Consider the following 22,940-nt stretch of genomic DNA (forward strand, 5'->3'; position numbering starts at 1 on the left):
CCCCGGGGCGCATGAATTGCCCTCCCCAGCCTCTCCACACAGCACAAGGGGCCCACGCAGGGAAGGCCCAGGGTGAAGAGCGGCAGGAGCCCCATCCCCGTGGGCACTGGCCCTGCCGCCTGCCGTGAGCCGGGACGGGGCCTCGGCGCCCTGGTGAGCGCCCGGGAGCCGCCGCGGCCCCCTTCCTCCCGGCCTCGCGCCCTCGGCACACATTTGGCTTTTCCTGTTTCGGGTTCGCCTGCAAACCCAATGAGGAAATAAGGCGGTGTCACATGCGCCGGCCTGACAGTTTGCACCAGCTAATGTGGTCGGCAGGGTGGGAGAGCGGCGCCGGCAGCCAAGCACCCGCGGGGCTGCCGCCGCCGTGCCCGGGCCCCGGGCAGCCGCGAGGAGGGGGCTTGTCACCGGCCACCGCCAGCGATGTTCTCACGGAAGAAACGCGAGTTAATGAAAACGCCCTCAATATCTAAGAAGAGCCGGGCAGGGAGCCCGGTGCCACAGACCCTGTCGGTGAGTGACCCCGGCCAGGCAGCCGGTGGGGAGGGGGCGATGCCGTGGGGCACCCACGGCTCTGCAGGGAAGAGCTGCGAGTACGAAGGGGGAGCGCGACTGGCCGGAGGGACGGGGACAGTGAGAGGGACGGTGAGGAGGAGGACGGGGCAAGGGAGCCCCTGCTCCCCAGGACCCAAGCAGGGTTTTGCCTCGGATGAAGAGTGAGGGGCAGCAGCCGAAGGGCCGTGCTGGGGGCAGCGCGGGCAAGTGGGGTCCATGGGGCGCCAGGGCAGCAGGCAGGGCAAGCTGCGGCCGCAGGTTTGGTGAGGGCAGCAGAAGCTCCTGGCCTTCCCCAGGGACAGGGAGCAGGAGCGGAGGGCCACCAGGCTCGGCACCATCTTTGTTTCCTCCCCACTGCTGCCGCAGCGGGTGCTGGAGGGGGCAAGAGGAAGTAGCCAGGCTCCGTGGGGCGGCCGGGGATGTCCGCGCACCCCGCTGGCACTGCGCACGCACCGTGCGCCCGCCCCGGCCCACGCGACCTGCAGGTCCCCGCTGGCACCGTGGCCCCGCCGGGCACCGTGGCCCCGCCAGCGGCTCCCTAGCCAGGGGGCCCATCCCCGCTGCCCCCGGGAGAGGGGCCCATGGGTGGCGCAGCCCGCGGGCGCCTGCGCTAGCCAGCCGGAGGGATGCTCAGCCGGCGGGCGGCTGGCAAGAACAGCTACAGCCCCTACTCGGCGGGGCACCGCAGGGGCAAGCCCCGCTCGCCCCGGCGCTCCTTGGACTCGCTGCCCCACGCACCCAGCGTGCGGCTGACGGTATGCCAGGGCACCCAGCGGGCATGCAGGTGGGGTTCCTTGGCCTTGGACATTTTGGGGTGGGGGCCCCGGGTGCAGCCAGCCCCCCCCCAGGGACCCCAGGAGCCGGGGAGCCAGCCCCAGGGGTGGCTTTGGGGGCTTCCTCGCTCGCTTTTGTTGTGGTCTAAGGGAGCCTCGTGCTCCCAGCCCAGTCGTTCCCAGGAGGAAGGCGCTCGGTGCATCTGCCCCTTCGGTAGCAAACACGGCTTCCGGTGCCCCCGCGTAGGTGAGAGTGAGCGGGCAGCACCCAGCTGGAGATGCTGAGACCCAACGTGCTCGTGTCACACTCCAGCGATGTGCGGGAGCTGCGGGGCGAGGGGGGAAGGCGGCTGCAGGACCCCCCTCAGCCTCTGCTGGCACATGGCTCCCGCACTGTGCAGGGCCCCGCGGGCGGCCGAAAGGCGCCCCAGCTCCTCAGCCACCTCCCTGGGGCCTGTCCTCGCCCTCGTCCCCAGCGTGGTTCCTGCCACCAGCCTCTCCCTCGAGGCTATTTTCACCATGGAAATCTGGGGCTCCCTCAGCCCACAAGGTTTCTGCAAACTCAGTGTCCTGAATGGTGTCCCCATCCCCGCCGCCAACCCGGCAGAGGCATCTGCAGGGCAGGGGCATGCCAGACCCAGGACGGAGCAGGCTGAGAAAGAGGAAGGGATCCATGGGGCTGGATCCTGCCGTCCTCAAGGACAGGGAATGCTGGCATGTGGTGGGTGCCAGCAGGGAATGAGGCAGCAGTGCCGAGGCAGCTGTTGTGTGCCCACCTGGATCCAGGGGGGCTGGTGGGGGCACGGGGCACTCAGGGAGGCGGGCAGCCGTGCCAGCGCGTGGCCTGTGGTTTTGGAGCCGATGCCTGCTTGCAAAACCCCTGTGCTGGGGGTGGGGGGGGGGAAGTTTGTCTGCAGGGAGCCTGGGGGCCTTGGGCAATGCCAGCGGCCGGGGGCTGCCGCAGCCCTTGTCTCCCCAGGACTGTCTGTTGCACCAGCCCCAAACTGGCCCTGCTGCAGGCAGCAGCCCCCAGTGCGAGATCCCCTGGGAATGGACTCAAAGCACTGGCAGTGTGGTGCAGGGAGGGCTGTGCCACATCCCCGCTGCTCTTCTCTCGGGCTCTGCCAGGATGCCAGGGTGGGGAAACTGAGGCACAGCATGGCTGTGAGTCCCTTAGACAAGGGGGTCATTGGGGGCCCAGGAGTCCCTGTGCTCAGGTCACCTCTGTGCCCTGGGGCCTCACACTCATCCTCCACCCCCAGGACCTGTCCCGCAAGGATTGCCTGGAGGCGCCCAGCTCCAGCCTGGGGGACCTGTCCCCCGGCAGCACCAAGCTCAGCAGCAGCCCCAGCGCCGTGGGCACCCTCAAGCGCCCCACCAGCCTCAGCCGCCATGCTAGCGCTGCCGGCTTCCCCCTCACTGCCGCGGCCCCCCGGGCCCTGCCCAAGGGGCACAAGACTCCCACGTCCTACAGCCCCATGGACGGCGGCGAGGGCCCCTTCATCGACGTGGAGGACATCTCCCAGCTCCTGACGGACGTGGCCCGCTTTGCGGACGCCCTGGAGAACCTGCGGGACGTGGTGCTGCGCGATGGTGAGTGCCCACGGCGGGTCCTGGCCCCCCAGGGCCACTCGCGCCGCCGCCGGCACCGTCCCGCCACTCTGGGTCACCCACCCACGCTCCCAGCTGGCGCCTGGGCACTGGGGTCCCCAGACAGACCCAGACTCACGGCGGGGGTCCCTGCCCCGGTGGGGAGGGGACGGGGAGCCCTGGGGCACGGCAGGTCCCTCGGGAGCCCCACGGTGCGGCGGGTCCCCGGGGGCCGTGGCACCGAGGGGGTCGAGGCGGTGGTGGGTGGCTGCCGGGAGCGCGGAGCCAGGATAACGCGACTTCCTGCCCGCGAGCTATTTTCATCCGCCCGCTTTCCTGTTTACAGTGCGGCGGTGCCAGCTGGCTGGCAGGGCCCCCCGGCCCCCCAGGGCTCCGGCACGACCCCCCGGCTCCCCCAGCCCAGCCTCGCTGGGCGGCCGGCGGGCCGGGGCCGATGCCGCGGGGCCGGGCGCGGGGCTGGAGGGCCGCGGGAGCGCGTCCCGGCTCCCGGCAGGCAGAGGAAGCGGCCGCTATCTCGGCGAGGTGGGGCTGCGAGCGGGATCAGATGACACCGTTTTCAGCGCTGGCTTTGCAAACATGTTGACGCATCCCCAGTTGCAGTGGAAAACGGCGGTGCCCAACCCAAGGGCAGCGTTGCGCACGGCCCCAGCGGCCTGGGGAAGCGGAGCACGGCACTGGGTGGGGATGGGACGGGGCCGGGAAGGCGATGCCTCAGCTTTCCCAGGCAAACGTGGGGATCTCCAGGCAGGGAGGAGATTGCTCTGAACGGGAGCAGCACCCATCCCACCTCCATCCCCACCTTGGGGCTGGCAATTTTGCTGGCACCCAGTTTGCTCCGTGCCGAGCCAACGGGCTGGGAGAGCCAGGGTGGTGCGTGGGGCCGCCAGCACCGTCCCGGGCCGGCGAGGAGCGCGGGAGACGGCGGGAGGCTGGCGCTGGCCCACGCGGACCTGCGCTGCAGCAGACGTTCGCGGAGGTGCCCGGGCAGGATGATGCCGTGGGGCGAAGGAGAGCAGGTCCCAGCAGTGCGAGCAGCCAGGCTTGATCTGCGGGATGCAGCAGTGGTTTTGGAGAGTCCTGCTCCCTTCTCCACCCATCCAGCCCCGCTGGGCCTCAGTTCCCAGCCCTGTTCCCAGCCCTCCTGCTCTCCCTGCTTCCCACTCCGGAAGGGGCCTGGAAATGTGAGAGGAAGCAGAGGAAACTCCTTCCCGACCCTGCGATGGGGGCTGGGAGGGGAGGAGGGTTTGCCCGGCCGGGCAGCAGTGTGCCAGACTCCCTTCCCCCCTCGCCAGCCCCCTCCTCGGCGCTTCCCTCCTGAGGCTCTTCACTTCCTAAAAAGGCTGCCAGCGCCCTGGCCCGAGTCCCAGCGCCGGGCGCGTGGCCAGGCGCCTCGCGGCACCAGGGTCGCTCCAGGGCTGCTTCTGCTCCCGCCGTGGGCACCGGCCTCGCAGCTCAGCACAAGCCGGTGCCGCGTCCTCAGCCCAGGGAACATCCACTGTCACCAATCGCTAAAAAGGAAAAATGTAATGCCCGAAAGGTCCGGCTGCCCCCGGCCCACCGCTGTGCCGGGCAGGGGGATGCACCGGCCGGTTTAACCAACAGCCACGGCGCTGGCGAGACGGAGGGACTGGGACAGCCCCGAGCAGGCGCGGGGTGAGGGAGAGGCAGGGGCTGCCCGGGTGGTGCACGCCGATATCCGCACACACGGCTGCGCATACAGGCACGCGTGTGCATGCACGCGCCCCGCGCGCGCCAGCCGTGCCATTTCCACCCCTTCTCTTGCAGACCCCAAGGAGTCCCAGCGGCCGCAGGCCCACGAGTGCCTGGGAGAAGCCCTGCGCATCCTGCGCCAGGTCATCAACAAGTACCCGCTGCTCAACACCCTGGAGACCCTGACGGCCGCAGGGACCCTCATCTCCAAAGTCAAGGGTGAGATGAGATGACGGTGCCGGGGAGCCGGGTGCTCCGGGGAGCTTCGTCCCGCTGCCCCCTGCGCCCGTCCCAAACGTCCTCAGCCCCCGCGCTGGGCTCTGCCCGGCAGAACAGTCCAAACTCGCCACCAGCCCGGGGCAGGACTCTCCGCTTTTTATTTTTGTTTTAAGGCCCACGCAGTGCCAAGAATGATGGAGCCCAGATCCCTGTCGGGGGGTTTCCAAGCATGGCCTCAGGAAAAATACTTAAATAAGTATTACTCTCCTGAATAGCTCCTGGCAGCACCTTGTGTTTATAAGATCAGGGTCTGTCGAGCTGAGCGCCTTGCCAGGGCAAAACCTCCGAAGAGCAGTTACAACAGCCACAGGGAGCAGGGAGGGCGGGCTGAGCTAACCGCACGCCGAGCACAACATTTTGCGTCACTGCTTCGTTTCCTGGACACCGAACGGTAACCGCAAGGGACAGGAAGCCTCGTCGCGGGGTGGAAGGAGCCCCAGTGCTGGGCTGATTCACCTGCCGCGGGCCGTCCCCGAGACGGAGCGCGTCGCGGCTCCCGACGCTCCCTGGGGCTGGCCGAGCTGGGCAGGGGGTGGAGGCAGACCCCAGTCCGCACCCCGACCTGGCCTCCGTCCCCGGCAGCTCGCAAGGGCACGGGCAGGGAAGGCGCAGGGCAGAGCAGGCGGCAAGGTGGGAGGGTGGTGGTGGTGGGACCAGGCCTTCATCGACCCCCCTGTGGGGTCTGCTGCAAGCGTCCCTTTGCCCCGAGTCTGGAAAACACAGTCTGCGACGGTTCCCAGTGCCGCGGACGGCTCCGCTTTCGGCCTGGGTGAGAGCCCTCCGGTAGGAAGCCTTTCTGTCTCAAAGCAGGGGGCTCTGAAGATGGCCCAAGACTACAAAGGTGGTGAAACAGGCTGATGGTCAACAGCACTTTTTTAGCAACCCTGGGTAACGGGAATAAGTAAATATATGAGCCAAGTAACGCTAACAGAGAAATCAGTCCTGAGAGATAGGACAGATGAGTGGTAAAGAAACAGAGACATTTTGCATTTAACTCGACCAAGATCAAAGAAATAACCCCCAGGAAGGGTCCTGATCTCCCTGCTGCACCCCTCAGCCCTCCCCAGAGTTGGCCCAGACACCAGCCAGCTCTGGTCTTCTCCAGCTCCAGGGTATCTGTTTCTGCGCTTGGAGCATTCTCTCATCCAGCATGTTTCCAAAGATGCCCTGGAGAGACCTCCCAAAATCTCCAGGAGCATCCAGGTCCCTCGAGGCCATTCTTTCTGGGGAGGCAGGTCCCAAGCAGGGTCTAAGGACAGGACACACTGTGGGGATGGAGGCCCCTTGCCCATTGCAGGCCTGAGACTGACAGGAGCTGGCAGCCCTTCTCCTGGTTTGAGCAGGAACAGCCATTTGCAATGACAGGGCTTCTGCATTTCCTCAATTTCCAGGTTTCCATTACGAATCCAACAATGAGACAGACAAGCGGGAGTTCGAGAAGGCTGTGGAGACCATTGCAGTGTCCTTCAGCAGCACGTAAGGGATTTTTGACCAGCTTTCCCTCAAAGAAGGTCTTCACAGTGGACCCCACTACCCCTCCCAGCAGGAACACATCTCCACCCCCTTCCCCACCACCTAACCACAGGCACAGCCCCACACATGGTGGTTGGTTTAGGGGATGCCTGGGACCACACTGGGAGTGCAGATTTACAGTGCGAGTTTATGTACAGGCATCAAATCACAAGCTCCTTCTGCCACTTGCACCAGCAGTTCCTGGCACATGGGTCCAGTCTGGCATCAGGACAGACCCTGAAGCCTGCTCGGGCTTGCAGGTTCAATCTCCTGGCCTCACTTCTGGTGAAGCCAGGCCACCTGGCCACCACCACCTCTCCTGCTCTAGCTGCATTGCCAAGCCCATCTCACACAGAGCTGACCCGATCCCCACTAAAATCAATGTTGCAGCTCCAACCATCTTGGTCCTAGTCCTGTCCTGGTACCCTGAGGTATCAGGTCCTAGTACCCTGAGCTGGGTATCATTTGGAGGCCACTTTGTTTTGCCACTATCAGCCCTTCTTTTGCTGACAAGCTGTATTCTTCTTGTTGCAGTGTGTCCGAGTTCCTCATGGGGGAGGTGGACAGTAGCACCATCCTCTCCATCCCACCTAGTGACCAGAACCAGGTGAGCAACACCAGCTTCCATCACACGGGTCTCGGTTGGCCTGTACAGCAGCACTTAGACTGGGCTGGGGAAGGAGCAGAGCCCCCAAACCCCAGCATGGGATTCCAGGCTCATTTCCAGGCCCAGCAGAGCTGGTCCTGTCCTCAATGCCACTCACAAGGAGAGGAGAAAGGCACCTGGCAGCTAGATGCAAAGGGGACAGGCAAGGTGGAAAGAAGTTGGATAGGAAAGGGATGGAGTAGTTTTGTCAACAGAGACTGAGAACAGGACTCTGGGTTTCTCTCCTTAGCTCTGCTTCAATCTGGTGTGTGCACAGAGCTAGGCATTTCTCCAGTGAGGTCCCCAATATCTCATAGTCTTCCTGTAGGACCTTCCTGTAGGACCTTCCTATGCCCAGCAGACTTCAAGCAACAGCAAAAAAAGCTCCAGCAGCTCAGGGTTCTGGTCTCCCCTCCATTTGCCAGATTACCCCACCACTACTCTGTTTTCTCTTTGTCTGATTAGTTCCTTTTCTTTCCCCATTTCCAAAGTCTATGGAGAGTCTCTACGGAGGGATTCCTGGGCCTGGAGGAGATGGCATGCCATCTGGCATGGAAAGCTATGACACAGGTAAGTGGTAGTTCTCTAGGTGTAGGAATATGGCAGCAGGATTGGGGAATGCCAGGGTACCTGGCTGAGTGGAACATCTGACAGGAAAGGGCATCTTCTCCACTGCCACCATGGTCCTGTGATGAAGGTACTGGCGTGGCCTCATTGCCTGCAGTGTGCTTAAGTACCCTCATTCTGGCTGTGCCAAAGAGCCGTGCAATGCACATGACATCAGTGCTGCACTCGGCTCCTAGGCTGCACTGAAGGAGTTACAAGGGCAAGAGGGATGATTTGCTTGGCTCTAGCAAGGTCCTTCATAAAGCCATGCCAAGTGTTTCAGGCAGTACTGCTCCCAAAGATAGCACCAGCACAGTGTGGGCTTGCTCCTCAGGGGCAAGGAGCCCTGATCTAGCTGCCTGTGGTCACTGTAGCTACTAGAATAGCACCAGTGCCCAAGCTATCTGCTCTTCCTTGCAGTGAATGTAATGTAAAAGACCTCAAAATAGACATGAAAAGGGCTCTGAAGCACACTGGGTGTTGGCTGCCTAGGTTTGCTTGGGGAAAACATTCCTGGGCTGAGCAATTCTGGCAAATGTGAAGACACAGGTGAACAAAGGCAGCACAGAAGCACCCAGAGCTGCTGCTGTTGGCAGAGGGTGCCTGCAGGACACCAGCACAGTCAGAGAACAGCAAGATAACTTAGGTGAGGTGGGGCAGGAAGAATTTGCACCAAACTTTCAGGAAGGCTGAGGCAGGCAATGAACAGACAGGCCAGACACCGGAAACACTGCAGGGTGAGGAAGGCAGTTCTGCTCGAGTGTGGCACTTTCTTGATTGTTTCAGTGATTCTGGAAACCCCCAAGGCACTTGAAGGGAGTGGGTCAGTGAGCGACGGTGGCTGGCAGTAGCATAGCAGAGTATCTCTCTCCTCTCTCTCTTCCTCTGTCCCCATGTCACAGTTCGCCCACTCGCAGAGGAAGTGGATGTCATGCTGCAGCGGTGTGAGGGTGGAGTAGATGCTGCCCTCCAGTATGCCAAAAACATCTCCAAATACATGAAGGACCTCATCACTTACTTGGAGAAAAGGACCACGCTCGGTGAGAGGGAGAGGGTGGAGAGTGGGGTCTTCTCCACAGCAGGGCTGAACTCCTGCCAGCATCAGAGCAGATCAACATCCTCTAAGATGATATGCATGAAGTTAATAGAGACAAAGCTTTCGGATCTTGATCTGGAAATGGGTTTGAAACAGATAATTCCTGATCATCTTCTGAACTAAGCATGGAGGCTGGAAGTCAGCATGCATAGTTTTTACTAGGATTGCTCACGTCATGTGTATAATCTAGGACAAGTCAATTTTTGTGTTTTTTTCCATACTAAAATAAGATCTGCCTATGCTGTTGTGTCTGTAGACAAGCTACATCCATGTATATGCAAAGACTGATTGCTGGGGGAGGACAGAGCTGCAAGGCACTACAAGAACACTGGTGAATTTAGATATTCACCTTAAATCCTTAAATGCTGGATTTGTTTTTACAAAGGAACTCAATCAGCAAGGAAATTCTTATGTTTCTCATGTCTTTTCACTTCCAATCTTACTCTTCCAGAAATAGACTTTGCCAAAGGGCTTCAGAAGATGGTAAACAGCTGCAAGCAAACCATCACTCAAGAGGTAAGTCCACATGCACAGAAGCCACACAGTGTCTAGGTACTGGGCTGTATCTGTACCACACCAGGAGCAAGAAGCCCTGGAAAGCTTTTTGATTTACCTGGCTTTAGAGCCCAGGAGACTGATCGTGCAGTTTTCCAAAGCTCTTTGCTTGGCAAAATTAATGTATCCAAACCAAAGGAATCAAAACAAAGGATAGGGCTGAGACCCCTCAACCTCACCCCCACCCCCAATCAGTATCTAATACTTCTTTTAGCTTTTGGGAATCCTGTCCCCTCAGCACTATAACATCCAGAGACCCAGTTCTCCCTAGTCTGGGAGCAAAACAGGACCAGTACTTCAAGTGGTGTCAACCCGTAGCAAAGCAAATGTCAGAGGAGTCTTTCCACTGGCCCTGCCAGCTGTGCCAGCACAGAGAGCCGAGGCTGGCTCATGGACATGCCCTGCGTCCTGTGTTCCTGTCACAAGCTGCTGGGCAGGTGGCTTGGTCCTTAAAGCCTCCTCAGGCCTCTGGTCTCCCTCCAAGGAGACTCTTTCTGTGACCACACTGGTTCAGTCCAGGGCTGGGCTTTTACCAGTGGCTAGCAGGCAAGCTGAGCCTCTAACATTTCTCCCCACAAACTTTGGAGAATTGAGAGATTGGAGAATGTGTCTCCCATGTTTCACGACACAGTGTTAAGGTCATGCATTTTTTCATTTCTCAGACAAATATGCCATTCCTGTCGATCTACTTGCTAGCTCTGGAGCAGGACATGGAGTATGGGACATCAGTTCTGCAAGCTGCCAACACCTTACAGCACCAAACCTTCCTTCAGGTGGGAGAACGCCCAAGCGCAGCGCAGACACCCACCCCACCCCACCCCCCTGTATATGCACGGGTGCTCAGACACATGTGCAGAGTCCTGAACTGGTCGACTCAGTTCAGCGTGGAAATGGTCTCTGAGGTCTGTGTCCCTGGGAAGCAGGAAATGCCTTCTTCCTCAGGGAAGGCTATCTGAAAACAGCTCTCGCCCAGAGGCTGTGCGCAGTGAGCAAAGGCTGGTCCTTACGCTCTGGTACCACAGGCAACTCTTCTAGGAACTGCAATCCAGTTGTCTGGTCTTTCAGGGTTATCAGTAAAGGGCCTGGGGGGATCTCACAAAGTTTGGCAGGAACAAACAGCACCTCATTATTGCTTTCTACCTCGTCTGAGGCCTCTCTGTGTCTGCACGTTTCCTCTTCAGCATAGACCAAGTTACATTGATCTCCCAGAGACATCTGCTCTCTGGAGCTGTGTGCCAGGGAGAGAGAATTGATGTCCTGTTATTGCAGAGCGAGGCTCTTGCTTAGATCAGTCTGAAGGGAAACTGAATTTGGTGCTTTCCAGGCTGCAATTTTTTTGTCCATGACACCAATCTTCCCTGTTACTGAGCCCAGTTGTGCTATCTGGAATGATAATAACCACTACAGGAAACTTTCCCTTGCAAAGCTTTTTGCAAAGGGCAGAACCACAAGCATTTGGCTCAAACTGCTGTGTTGTTTCCTTCTCCCTCCTGATTCAGCCACTAACAGTGAGACGCCTTGAACATGAGAAGCGAAGGAAGGAGATCAAAGAGCAGTGGCACCGGGCACAGAGGAAACTGGTGCGTAACAGAGACACACAGCATGGGCTGGGGTTGTGTTCCCTGATTCCTGCCTTAAGTATCCTCACCACGTTTCTCATAGATGACGTTAGACTTCTTACCCCTCTAAAATAAGTGTTGGTTGCTTTGAGCTAGATTGCCTCTTCCAGAGCCTGCTGTGCTTGAGGACCCCAGAGAAAGAGGGATGCAAGAGGCCTCCTGGCCTCTCTGCAGCATGGGAGTTGGAGGGGATATAGCCATGCCTTGCAGCCCCTCTGCCCTCATGGGACAAGACAGCAACACACAGATGGAAAGGAGCTTTGGCCATCCAGATCCCCATGTTAGTTTCCCTATAAAAACTCAAGAGCTCTCCCCTTAATATTAACTATTGCTGTAATGCTGAAGCTGGAAGAGTCCTAGTCAAAGACCCAAATCCTGCTGTCCTGAGACATGCAAAATCACATTACAAAGGGATGGCTCCTGTCCCAGCACCTTACAAGTGAAAGGCTCCTCCTTCCATACTTGCTCATGCTCAGCTAATGGCCCAGTCTATGGTCACATCCATGAATCTCCCAGGGCAGCATGTAGGAGATGATGATCCCCTTGCAGAGTTCAGTCCTCACCCTGGGTCACCGTTTTCATTGACAGCAAGATGCAGAGGCCAACCTGCGCAAGGCCAAACAGATATACATGCAGCGCTGTGAGGAGCATGATAAGGCAAAGTACATGGCAGTGAAAGCAGAGGAGGAACAGCAGAACACCACCAGCAGCATCACCACCAAAGCCCTGGACAAGAAGAGGCGGCTGGAAGAGGAAGCCAAGAACAAGGTAGGAACATAACAGCTCTGGATGTTGGCCAAGCAAGGAGCCTCTTTGCCTTTCTTAGCCTGTGAATGGATGCTCAAAGGCTTCTTTTGGGTGACAGCTGATACACAGCTCATCAGTGCTGCTGTCCTGGACTCAATCCCTCCCTGCTCCCAAGTCCTGTTAGAGCTGCCTCTTCCCCCAGCACACAAAGAGCTCTTTTTGGTGCCACTGAGCCAGCTCCAATGTCTTCTTGGTGTCCAGCTATTTTCATTAGACCATTGGTGGATGGCCCAAGGGAATCTGCTGCCCCTGGCAGGCAATTGGCAGCTGCTCAAATGCTCTGGATGGGCTCCACAGACCTCTTGGTGAATGAGGGTCTGCCTTACAAAAACCTTCTCATTTCTTGCTGTCCTAGCACAGGACAGGCCCAGAAAAAAAGAAAAAAAAGAGAGAGAGAGAGAGAGACTGAACTGAGCTTCCTGATGGTCCTCAGCCATGGTGCAGGAAAGCCTGGAGGAATGTAAATGGCACTTACGCTGTAACACTTCTGGGAGGGAGGCTTCATTTCCCTGGCACTATCCAGGCTGAATTATTGCAGTGCGGAGTCCTAGGCCAGGAATGCGGGGTGCTGGGGCCATTTCCAGAGCAGCCATACTCTTTCCTTCTGCACGGTTTCCATCTCTTGTTCTCCCAACTCTCAGGCAGATGAGGCAATGGCCACGTATCGGACATGTGTTGCGGATGCAAACACTCAGAAGCAGGAGTTGGAGGATACTAAGGTGAATGCCTTGCGGCAGATCCACGAAGTGATCAAACAGAGTGACCAGACCATCAAACTGGTGAGTAGGGCTTGCTTAAGATGGCCCTAAGGGCAGGGAGGGTGGCAGTACCCAGCACCTTGCACATCACATGCTCAGGAGAGGCTCAGAGCTGCCTCCCCAGCACAGCAGGCCTAGCAGCTCCTGTTTCTGGTGAGGTCCAGGTGGGCCTCATGTACAGCTCTCTTCACTCCCTCGTGCTTTGAAAAGCCAAGGCCCAAGGCTGCAGACCAAGCACCACTTTGGGTTTCTGGTTTCTCATCTAATCATGAGTTTCTTGTCTCCTTGTACATCCCCGCATAAAGCTCATGTCTGATTCTCCGTGTGATTTTCAGGCCACGATCTCCTTCTACCAGATCATGCACATGCAGACGGCTCCGCTGCCTGTTTACTTTCAGACACTGTGTGAAAGCAGCAAACTCTACGATCCTGGGCAGCAGTATGCCTCGCACGTCAAACAGCTGCAGCGAGGAGACGAACCTGAGATCCAATACGACTTTGAGCCCTATGTGTCACACAACGCCTGGTAGGAAAGGAGGGAGGGCAGATCGTTGCAGGAGGGTCTGTTTTACACTTTTCTTCTGTATTGCCTGTAACCTTCCCCTGGGCTTGCACAATGCTCTCCTGCCGAAGTCAGTATGTTTTCAGTGTGCCTGAAGGCAGGTCCTGCTGAGAAAGCTGAGGCTGGACCACACGGGAATTCTCACAACTCAGTGCTCTCACCTTGCTTTTTGCAGCAAAGGACATGAGCATCCTACTGCTGGAGGAGTAACTCCTCCTCTCTTAAGAAGCAGGGAGGAGTTTCACTGAAAGAGCTAATGGATGAGACAGGCTATCTGGTATTTTAGAGGGCTGTAAATCCCAAGACAGGCAGATAGCAGCTGTGAATAGGATTTTCAAGTGTCTCTTTTCTTTTCATCCATTTTAACATTCCCTTTTCTCCTTCTTTCTGCCCACCAGGTCCCCCTTTAATCGAACACGGAAAGGAAGCTTCAATGCCAATGACTTTGCAACAAACGCCAGCCCAGATGGAGCTGGGCTGCCCAAAGATGCCTCCATCTCAGATGGAGGGGCAGGGGTCAAGGAGCAGCAAAGCGGAGCTGTGGCAGTTGACAGGAGAGGTGAGACTGGAGCAGAGAAGCCTGTCCATTACGTTTCCCAACACCACTCTTTTCAGGTGTTGGTTGCCTCCTTCTGCTCTGGAGCAAAGCAAGGATAGCTCCCTCCTTTGAGAGGGATACCAAGGGCCAGGGCTTCTATTTGCAGCAATAGGACAGGCTGGAAGAAGAAGCCTTGTAAGCTGAATTTCCTGAAGGACACAGAGTAGATACATTTTTCTTTGCTGTCTGCTGTTACTTCATAGCTCATTCTCTATCTTCCCATCTCTTATTTCCCTTGCTGGATGTGCTACTGAACATACTACAACCACACTAGTTCCTTCAGCCTGCCTGTAACCAGCTAACTGAACAGCTTCCTTCAGTAACTTAAATGTCCCCCAGAGTCTCTAGACTGTTCTCCTGTGTTACTCTCCTGTACCCAGGAAACAATCTTGAATGGACTATGTGTTTTCTTCTGCAGGTGGGAGGGGACACCAGGTTCATAAATCTTGGCCAACCTCCATTACCGAAGTGGACAGCAGCCTGGATTCAAACGCAGGTAGATACAGAAAGCCGTGCAGGGCAGGCTGTGTTTCCCCTTCTACTAAAGTCATCCTAAGTGTAGTGTAATGGAAGTGGGGGGGGGCTGTTGCTTCTTTTTTATCTGCCTTAAAATACACCTCTATGTCACAAATAACTGCTCTGATCCCAGTCTTGAACAGCAGGTGGGATGCGGGAGCATTGAACCATCACTACGCTAACTGCAGACTACGGCGCTGCAAAGCATTATAGGGGAATGTATTGCCTGTGCTAGCTCAAAAGAAATCTCTCGTTTTTCACTAGAAATATTCAGCCCAGCAATACAAGCCACAAGACTCTCTGCTGTGGGAATCAAACACATGAGAGCCCACTCAGAAGACATACAACTTTGCCAGTAATCTAATTCGCCTGCGGTTTTTGTTTTGACAGGTGAATTCAGCCATAAACTCCAGCGATTGTCTTCCAATGGCACTATGTCCTCCAGTGAGGAGCTGGAAGAGAAGGATGAGAATGCTGCCTCCTTTGAGCAGAGTACGTAATAAAATGGGAAATGAACCGGCGACTCTGTTGTGCGTGTGGCTCCGTACTCCAACACCATGACAATGTTAACTGCAGCTTGACTTTTCCTGGGGTGATTTAGTAGAGCTGAACAATTGCTGGGAGGAAATCTGAAATGACAGTAACTCCATAAGGAATCTACTAGCATTTTCTTTACAAATGAATGAGCTCTGCTAAAGCCAGTGGGAACAGATAAGCCAGGACTGTAGACCTCAGAGTACAGGTTATCTGTAACGCTGCTAGAACTAGCACACCTAGCTGAATGACAGATCTGTGGCAGTGACCATTATGTTCAATCTTGCTTAATCTTAGCTCAACATGTGGAAGGTATTTGTTTTCATTCTGCTTGTAGGCATCAATGGGATCACCCCAGAAATGACTGCTCCAACAGGACCTTTCCGAAATGTTGGCTTATCCAAGGCTGCCCAGACTCATCGGCTGAGGAAGCTCCGTACCCCTTCCAAATGTCGGGAGTGCAATAGCTACGTTTACTTCCAGGGAGCAGAATGTGAGGAGGTAAAGTTGGGGAAAGGGGCGAGAGCTTGGTGGGATGGAACAGGTGGAGGATATGGCCCAGAAACAGTACACACTGTGTGATGCATCACTTTCTTCAAGTCCTCTCATCCACCTCATCCTCATTCTGCACCTCATCCACATTCTGCAGCAGCATATTGTGCTGTAACTTATGTCACTTGGGTGTCATTGTAGAGGGTGCTGCCTCTTGCCTTCAACCATCTTTCTGTTTTACCCAGTGCTACCTCGCCTGCCACAAGAAGTGTCTGGAAACTTTGGCCATCCAATGTGGGCACAAGAAACTCCAAGGGAAGCTGCAGCTTTTTGGGCAAGACTTCACAAAGGCTACTCAGAGTAGCTCAGATGGCATCCCCTTTATCATCAAGAAGTGTATATCTGAGATTGAGAAGCGGGCACTGAAAACCAAGGTGAAGCACTCTCCCTTCCCTACCCTTCATCTGGGCTCAGCTGCTTTCTCCTGAAATGGTCTTCTGTCTTGGTATGAAAACTAACACTCTCATTTTTGAGATTACTAGGAGGTAGGGAGTCAGAAAGCCCCAGGTTATGATCTTAGCCCTGATACTAATGAACTCTGACCTTGCAAGCTCACTTTTCTTATCTCCCTCTCTTTTCTGTCTATGAAACAGGAATGATGGTAACATCTGAGCTGAAACAGCTGTCCCAGAACTACTTCTGAGAGGGATTTCCAACCCCAAAATGAGAGAATGGGAACTAGAAGCTCCCCATCTCATGCAAACTTGAATACAAACATCTGTCTGCGCTTCAATTCCATTTTTCTCCCTTTTGTAGGGCATCTACCGAGTTAATGGTGTAAAGACTCGTGTGGAAAAGCTTTGCCAGGCATTTGAGAATGGGAAAGAGCTAGTGGAGTTATCCCAGGCTTCCCCTCATGATATCAGCAATGTCCTGAAGCTCTATCTGAGACAGGTAAGATGCTGGTGATACCTTTTGCTAAGGGGAAGGTAGATGACAGATGACCAGTAGAACTAACTTTTCAAAAACAAACCTGCCTTCACTGAGACACCCCTGACAGGAGTAATTCTTCCACAAACTGAGCTTAATATCCATCTGCTACATAGCTATGATAGTGTTGGTGAAAGAGGTTCCTCCTAGCTGAGGATGAATCAGTGATGAAGACATGTACATGTATACAAATGGGAAGTGGAGAAGTAAACAGTCTCCCCCAACAGCGCTCATGCTGCATCTCCTCTGAGTGAACTGTAGGTTTCACGCTTTCAGTCAGTAAACTTTCACACAAATCACACGCAATCAGTCTTTGCATGGTTCCTCCATTGCTGTAGCAGCAAAGATCTTATCCACAGAAATGTAACCTACAGAAGTCCATCCGTTTGCAATTAGGGAACTAAGTAAGCAAAAGGGAAGTGATCTAACAAATGTCACTCCACATGGCAGAGCAAGGGGTTGAACTCACTTCTCCCTGACCAGCGCTCTCCTTGTAAAGTCAGATCTGTGGTGTGCCCAGTCACTTGTTTTCATCTTGATGCTCAAGGCAGTTTTGTACCAAACTCCTTCTTTATTCAGCGAAGACTCCCGTATATGAAACTTGCAATGCAAACTGTGTGACCCACATCCTCAAACAAGCCACCACAACGCAGAAGGAGGGGAAGGAACTTCTCTTTTGTTTTGCACTTCTACCATTTAACTCTTTAGTGCTGCATTTCTTTGAGGCCTGGCAGAAGAGATGTAACTCCATGGGAGGGTTCCTACTGCCTTAACTCAGGAATCTAGCTCAGATACCCAGCTCAAGGATGGAGAGACTTTTCCCTAAGTTCCCTGCATAAAGAGAGGGAGATAAGTATTCTGAAATGTCTCGGTGGTTTCTCCAGAGAAGAAAAGCGGAGTGGAAAGGGAGGAAGTTGGTCCTGAACCATCCAGGTTCCAATCTCTAGCTCGACACTGCAGATAAACCAATTTAAAGTTGCTCTGCAAGAGGGCTGAATTGGAAGGCATCATTGCTCCACTGTGAGGGACAATCTATCCCCCAAAAGCATCTGTTCAAGCTATTCTCAAAACAGTGCCAGTGATGGAAATCTACAAACTGGTTAACATGCTGCTTTGGATGCTTTATGCAATCTTCAAAGCCAGATATTCCCATTTAACCTCAGCCACCTCTGCTGCAAGCTAAGCTGATTACGTCTTGCCTTTTACTCCTAGAGAAAATTAACTCCTGTCCTTTTTTGTAACAACCTCTTATCTACTATGTCCGCCCTTGACCAGGTCTTTTATAGAGGAAAAAAAGAATTCCTTGGCTTCTACCAGAGGCAGCTATCCAGCGCAGAGCACCAAGGGGTTGGTCAATGCTGCTTTTTGCTTGAACTTCACAGGCACTTATTGGCTACGACAAATGAAGCTGCATTTACTCACTTCAGGAGATGGACAAACAAACATCCTCAGTGTGTTCTGGGTAACGGACAGGCTTGCCTCCTGCCAGTCGCGGGAGGCATGGCTCTCCAGGGACTCACCTCCTCTCTGATCTTCCTTCCTGCAGCTGCCAGAGCCCATTATGCCCTTTCGCATGTACAATGAACTCATGGGCCTGGCCAAGGAGAGCTTACAAGGCAGCAGCGAGTCCAAAGGCAAGAGCGGGAAAGGGGGTCCTGATCTGGTGGACAAAGGAGCCGACACAGACAAGGTGGTTGTGACTCTGGTGTTGAAGCTGAAGGAGCTGCTGAAGGAGCTTCCTTGGGAGAATATGGCCACGCTCCAGTACCTTCTGCAGCATCTGAGAAGGTGAGAAAGGCTATTCCAGGACTAGCTCAGGTGCTGGGGTACCTTCCCTTTCTCCCTTGTAATGGGAGAAAGGAGGTCAAGTACCACCTCGCTCAAACCACACTGACAGTGGGGACAGCTCAGCCTTTCCTAGCAGCTGTAAGGTAGATCAGTGGCTACAGCTCCTTCTCTGCCACTCACAAAAGCTGCCATCTGTGCTAGAAACGGCATTTCTGTGCTGCCAGTCCAGCATTTACTCCTGCCTGGATATGCCAGGCTGGGTGAGCTCCCCCCACCCACCTGTCCCTTCTCTCCACCTGCCAGCCTGCTCATCCTCACAAGTTGCTCTTTTTCCTCTCCAGGATTGTGGAAGTGGAACAGGACAACAAGATGACCTCAGGCAATCTGGGCATTGTCTTTGGGCCAACACTCATGCGTCCAAGGCCCACAGATGCAACTATTTCCTTGTCCTCACTGGTTGATTATCCCCACCAAGCTCGCATCATTGAGGCACTCATCATCTTCTATACGACCATCTTTGAGAACAACGATACCACACTGCTGGCTGATTCCAGCAAATATGCCACAGATGCTGAGGAGGAGGCAGCCAGCTGCTCTAATGTGGTATGAGATATCTAGGGAAGGGAGCAAAGTTAGGGGTTGTAGAGACAATCTATTTGTACTTGCAGCTTTGCACAAATCAGACTTTCTGAGGACCTGTCTACATACGGAAGTAGATCTAAATACTGGTGTGATATGTCTCCATAAGAACATTTCTCTGGTGTTTAGATTACTCCATTTTGGAGTCTATGCCTTTGCATTTCAAAATAGCTCCTATGCTTTTAATTCATTAGCTTAACTGACAGCATCTTCTCTCTGTAAACAGGAATTAAAGAAAAACAATAGGCCTCATGATCATACCTCTGCTTCTCTCCCCCAGCAGGACACAAGCTCACAGCCTGCAGCTCCTCATGGCAGCATTCCCTGCCTAGAACTGCCTTCAGAGAAGGGGAATTTGGATTACAGTGCAGACTCATACGGAGGTGAGTGAAAGGCACCGAAAGGCTCCCCTCCAATGTGGGCATAGGTCTTTCAGAAGGTACAAAGTGATGCGGAAAGGGTTCCAGAGGCCTTTCGCTTTCAGGATACCAGCTTCACAAATTCAAAAACACGGCCAAAAGCTATCACTTGATTGCTATAGGCCTCCTCTAATATCTGGTAGGTGCTTATGTCATCACTGGCCACAACTACTTTCATTCTTGCATTTTCTTTGGTGAACTCAACCAAAGGCAAGGGCTTCATACAAGGGCAGTGTCATCTACAGAGGTAGATTTTAAAAGGAAAAAGAAATTGTCCAGTATGCCAAAATCCATGAGGACAGAGCCTCCAGTGCCACTACTAGCAATTACCTTATCCTGGACACCAAGAGTTTGCTGAACAAAGCTTTTGTTAAACCCATAGTGCTGGGCTAGAAAGTAACACAAGGCTTCATGTGCCCCTTAGAGTCTGGCAATCGCTCAGTTGATTCTGACTCTGAGCTGGAAGACAGCGGGGAGCTGCTGGCTGCTGCAGACAGAAAGCCAAGAATGCAGCTCACAAAACAGGGGAGCGAGACAAGCACAGATGAAGCTCAGTTCTGCGATGACGGGAGCGAGGGACAACGGAGCCGAACATGCAGCACAGGCCAGTCAGATGCGGAATACACGGCTTCCCACTGCCTCAGCCCCCCAGGAGAAGAGCAAAGTGATCTGGAAGAATATCCCGAAAGCAGCCCCTCTGCTGCTCACACGGACTACAACACAAACCAATCCAATAACACATCTATGCCTGTGACTGCACAGGGCACCAGCTGCTGCACAGTATTTAGCAACAAGATGCCAAAACAGCCACAAAGTCAGGCAGTGAGCAGCAGCCCAGGTTTATCTAAGCAACCTAGCAAGAATGCCACGGACACTGGGATGGGGCAGAGGAGCAAAACCCAGGAGTTACCCACACACAGCTAAGCAACATGCAATGCTGTGATGTTTTGGGAGGAGGAGGGACAGCACAAAGTCACAGGTCCGCTCAGGAGGGCTTGGTGTGTCAGCTGCAGGCAACAGTCATCTCTGTTTAATGACTGAAGCTTTCACACAAAGCCCCTGAGTCACTTAGCCCTCAGCAGGGAAATGCAGATCAGCTTCTCACCTGCTGGTAGCCACAGGACTGGACCTCTGTCTATAAAGCACATTTCTGTGAAAGGAATGGAAGCAGGAGGGATCTTTAGCTTGCTGTTGAAGACTGGAAAAAAACCCAGGCCTTTGCTCTACTAGCACCAGGCCACAAATTTAATCTTTGCTGCATTTCTTAATCCCATACCTCTACTGCAGGAAGAGATGCGCAGAATTAAAGGATCTTATGATCCAAACTGGCTGTAGCTTCAAGAGGGAAAACAACTGCCTAGAGATGGTACAGGGAAGAATACCCTGAATACCAGGTATCAGGGTCAAACAGAAACAGGTGGGAGTAAAACCCAGCATGCTTTAAGGATGCACTGCTTTGGACAGTAAATGCTTTTCTTCTGCAGGACTTGGCTCCCTACTTGCTCTGAGTAGCAGGAGGTGCTGCATGGCAAAGCATCCTGCAGCATCCAGGGAAACACAGGCACAACAGGAAGCCATGGGAGCAGCACAGACAGACTGGGACAACTCCTAGCACTGCTACATGCAGGCTGGCTCTTCAGCTTGGGAAAGAGCGCACAAGAAAGGGAAGATCTTGCTAGAAGAGTGCTGGTTTCAAAGCAGCCTAGTGAAAGTCAGGCACACTATCTTGAGTATAGCATAGAGTGCTTTAGGGCTGAGGCTGCACTCCTTATCAAGGCCCTAGAAGGTACATCGAGCATTTGTAACTGACTGTACCAGGCATCCAAAGTCCAGCTATGAATTTACTGCAAGAGCCTCAGTACTTCTAAGCAACACAGGGCTCAAACAGTGATGTGCCTTTCCTGGCTCAGCTGACAGGTTTGCATTGCTACTTGTATTAATGGGCATTTTTTTTCTACTTGGCAGGAGCCACACAAAGAGCAAGCCACAGGCTATAAACAAGCTCTAGGTACAGATTTTCCTAGCTTCGTAGTCCTGAGCATTACATGATCTCTCAGGTAGATTTTTTTGCTTTGAATAGACATTAGGTCTTCAAGCTGCAACAGTCAAAAGTTGCAAATCTAGCACTAGGCCTCTGCTCTTCCACCTGTCCCTGAGAGGAAGACCTGCTCTCTGTCCAGATGCAAGGGGAGATGTTTCCCCTACAGGACTGCCACTGCCTCAATCAATAAACAACCTGTGACAGAAAAAGGGTTGGGGGAAGGGTTGTTTTCTGTTTTTTCAGACTGGGGGGGAAGGAAGAAGGTTGCTTAAGAGATGATCCTTCAACACATATCCACTACCTCTGCTGACAAAAGAAGTTAAACAGGATCAGCCAGAATATTTTTCAAAGCTAGACACTTTCCTGCACTGAAGCATAGAAGAGAAAAGTAGATACTAAGCTTGAAAGAGCTGAAAGCTGTTTCTTCTTATTACTCTGCTTGTACACGGGTTTGGACTTTATTCCTATTGCCATTGTTGAGTGTCCCTAGGCTCAACTCAGCAGGGCATATGCTGAATAAAGACCAGGAGATCCCTGTCCAAGTTAGATGCACAAGGGCTAGCATGCACAAGTGTCTAGAAGCCCATAGCTCCTATGAAACTGCACAGATCCAAAGCTGTTTTTTTAATGAACGAGACAAACCCTTCTCCAGCGAAATGCTAGATATCAAATAATCTTTTGCTGACCTTTGTAAGTCTTAAGAGCACTCAGACAAATAGTGGACAGCAAGGGGGAAAGGCAAAAACAAAAATTTCAGCCTGTTTCAGGAGGTCAAGTGAGAAGCTAGAATGATATTCCAGCTAAAATATAGTGGGTGGCACCTGTAGGTTATACACACCTCATTACTGTAATTTGGGTCATCGAATAGATGTCTGAGCCAGTGCTTAAAAGTATCAAATCTTCATAACAGTGTAGAGAGCCTGGGCTTTACAATTGCCAGAGTTCTCCAAGATTAATTTGAAGTGCATCTCAGTACAGTAACTAAAAGGTACACAAAACAGAAGCTAACTACACAGTCAAGTAGTTTACAACTGAGCCAAAGAAGAGCTAGATAAGACTTGTGAAACATTCTTCCCCATAGCTCTTCAACAAGATGGTCAGATTTTCCAGCAGATCATTTCCATGGTAGCAAGAGAAATCATGCTGATTCCCTCTTGCTACAGAACTACCACCACTGGCGGTACCATTTGTGTTTGTGAGGATGGATGATGGGTGAGTGTGAGTTAGGGAAGGGAAATGCCCTTGAAATCAATGTATTGCAAAAGCTGTGCTTGAGCTTCACATGGTAACAGGCATCCTTCTACATGTATATGAATTCAGCATAGAGACAGTAAGGGGTGTTTGTTGTGACATATTTGTACTGCTGTATGAAGCTGTGCTCTATGTTTTGCTGTGTTCAAATTAGCACGTCTTCAAGAATAAAATCAGTATGTTCAAACCTGTGTCTGTTCTGGAGATCAGGATTTTCCAGACTCAAAACTCATGACTGCACGAGGCTAAGCACTGCAGGGAAATACTTCATTAATTTACTAGAAATGCTCTTAAAGTTTGTAAACTTCAAGGGAATGGAAACAGATCAAGATATATGGAAGGGGATAAACCACTCTATTGTGATATTTGAACACCAAGGTATCAAAACAAGGGTTAGAGGGATTACAACAGATCGAAACAACAGGGTAAATCTTAACTGAAGTGTCAGAACTGCACAAGAAAGTTAGATCTAAGTTAAACAGGCTGAGCTCTGGGGCTCAGTCCAGAGCCTTGAGCGGCAAAATATTCTAAATAGAAGGAAGAATAAAGGAACTCACAAGTTTTAGAAGACTTTGGTACAGAGGAA

The 22,940-nt window shown here is 53.6% G+C and overlaps 1 protein-coding gene across 1 annotated transcript; it reads left to right on the forward strand.

Moving 5' to 3' along the window:
- The first annotated feature begins 318 nt into the window (after positions 1–318).
- On the forward strand, positions 319–22,541 carry ARHGAP45 (Rho GTPase activating protein 45). Its single transcript, XM_062596385.1, has 23 exons — positions 319–510; positions 2,588–2,918; positions 4,722–4,865; positions 6,317–6,401; positions 6,972–7,044; positions 7,575–7,653; positions 8,592–8,729; positions 9,237–9,301; positions 10,003–10,113; positions 10,840–10,920; positions 11,548–11,727; positions 12,408–12,545; positions 12,860–13,050; positions 13,485–13,645; positions 14,103–14,180; positions 14,591–14,692; positions 15,072–15,235; positions 15,472–15,660; positions 16,043–16,180; positions 17,763–18,004; positions 18,346–18,607; positions 18,924–19,026; positions 19,487–22,541. The coding sequence occupies exons 1-23, from the start codon at positions 421–423 to the stop codon at positions 19,984–19,986; spliced, it is 3,645 nt and encodes a 1,214-aa protein (XP_062452369.1). The 5' UTR covers positions 319–420; the 3' UTR covers positions 19,987–22,541.
- The last annotated feature ends 399 nt before the right edge of the window (positions 22,542–22,940 follow it).

Source organism: Rhea pennata, chromosome 27 (assembly GCF_028389875.1).
Source record: "Rhea pennata isolate bPtePen1 chromosome 27, bPtePen1.pri, whole genome shotgun sequence".
Taxonomy (NCBI): Eukaryota; Metazoa; Chordata; class Aves; order Rheiformes; family Rheidae; genus Rhea; species Rhea pennata.

Excerpts from the sequence above, each read along its gene's own strand:
- ARHGAP45 (XM_062596385.1), top strand. The coding sequence starts at position 421 with ATGTTCTCACGGAAGAAACGCGAGTTAATGAAAACGCCCTCAATATCT. Across the intron at positions 15,661-16,042 it reads AGCGGGCACTGAAAACCAAG|GGCATCTACCGAGTTAATGG; the intron begins GTGAAGCACTCT and ends TCCCTTTTGTAG. Across the intron at positions 18,608-18,923 it reads CAGCCAGCTGCTCTAATGTG|CAGGACACAAGCTCACAGCC; the intron begins GTATGAGATATC and ends TCTCTCCCCCAG.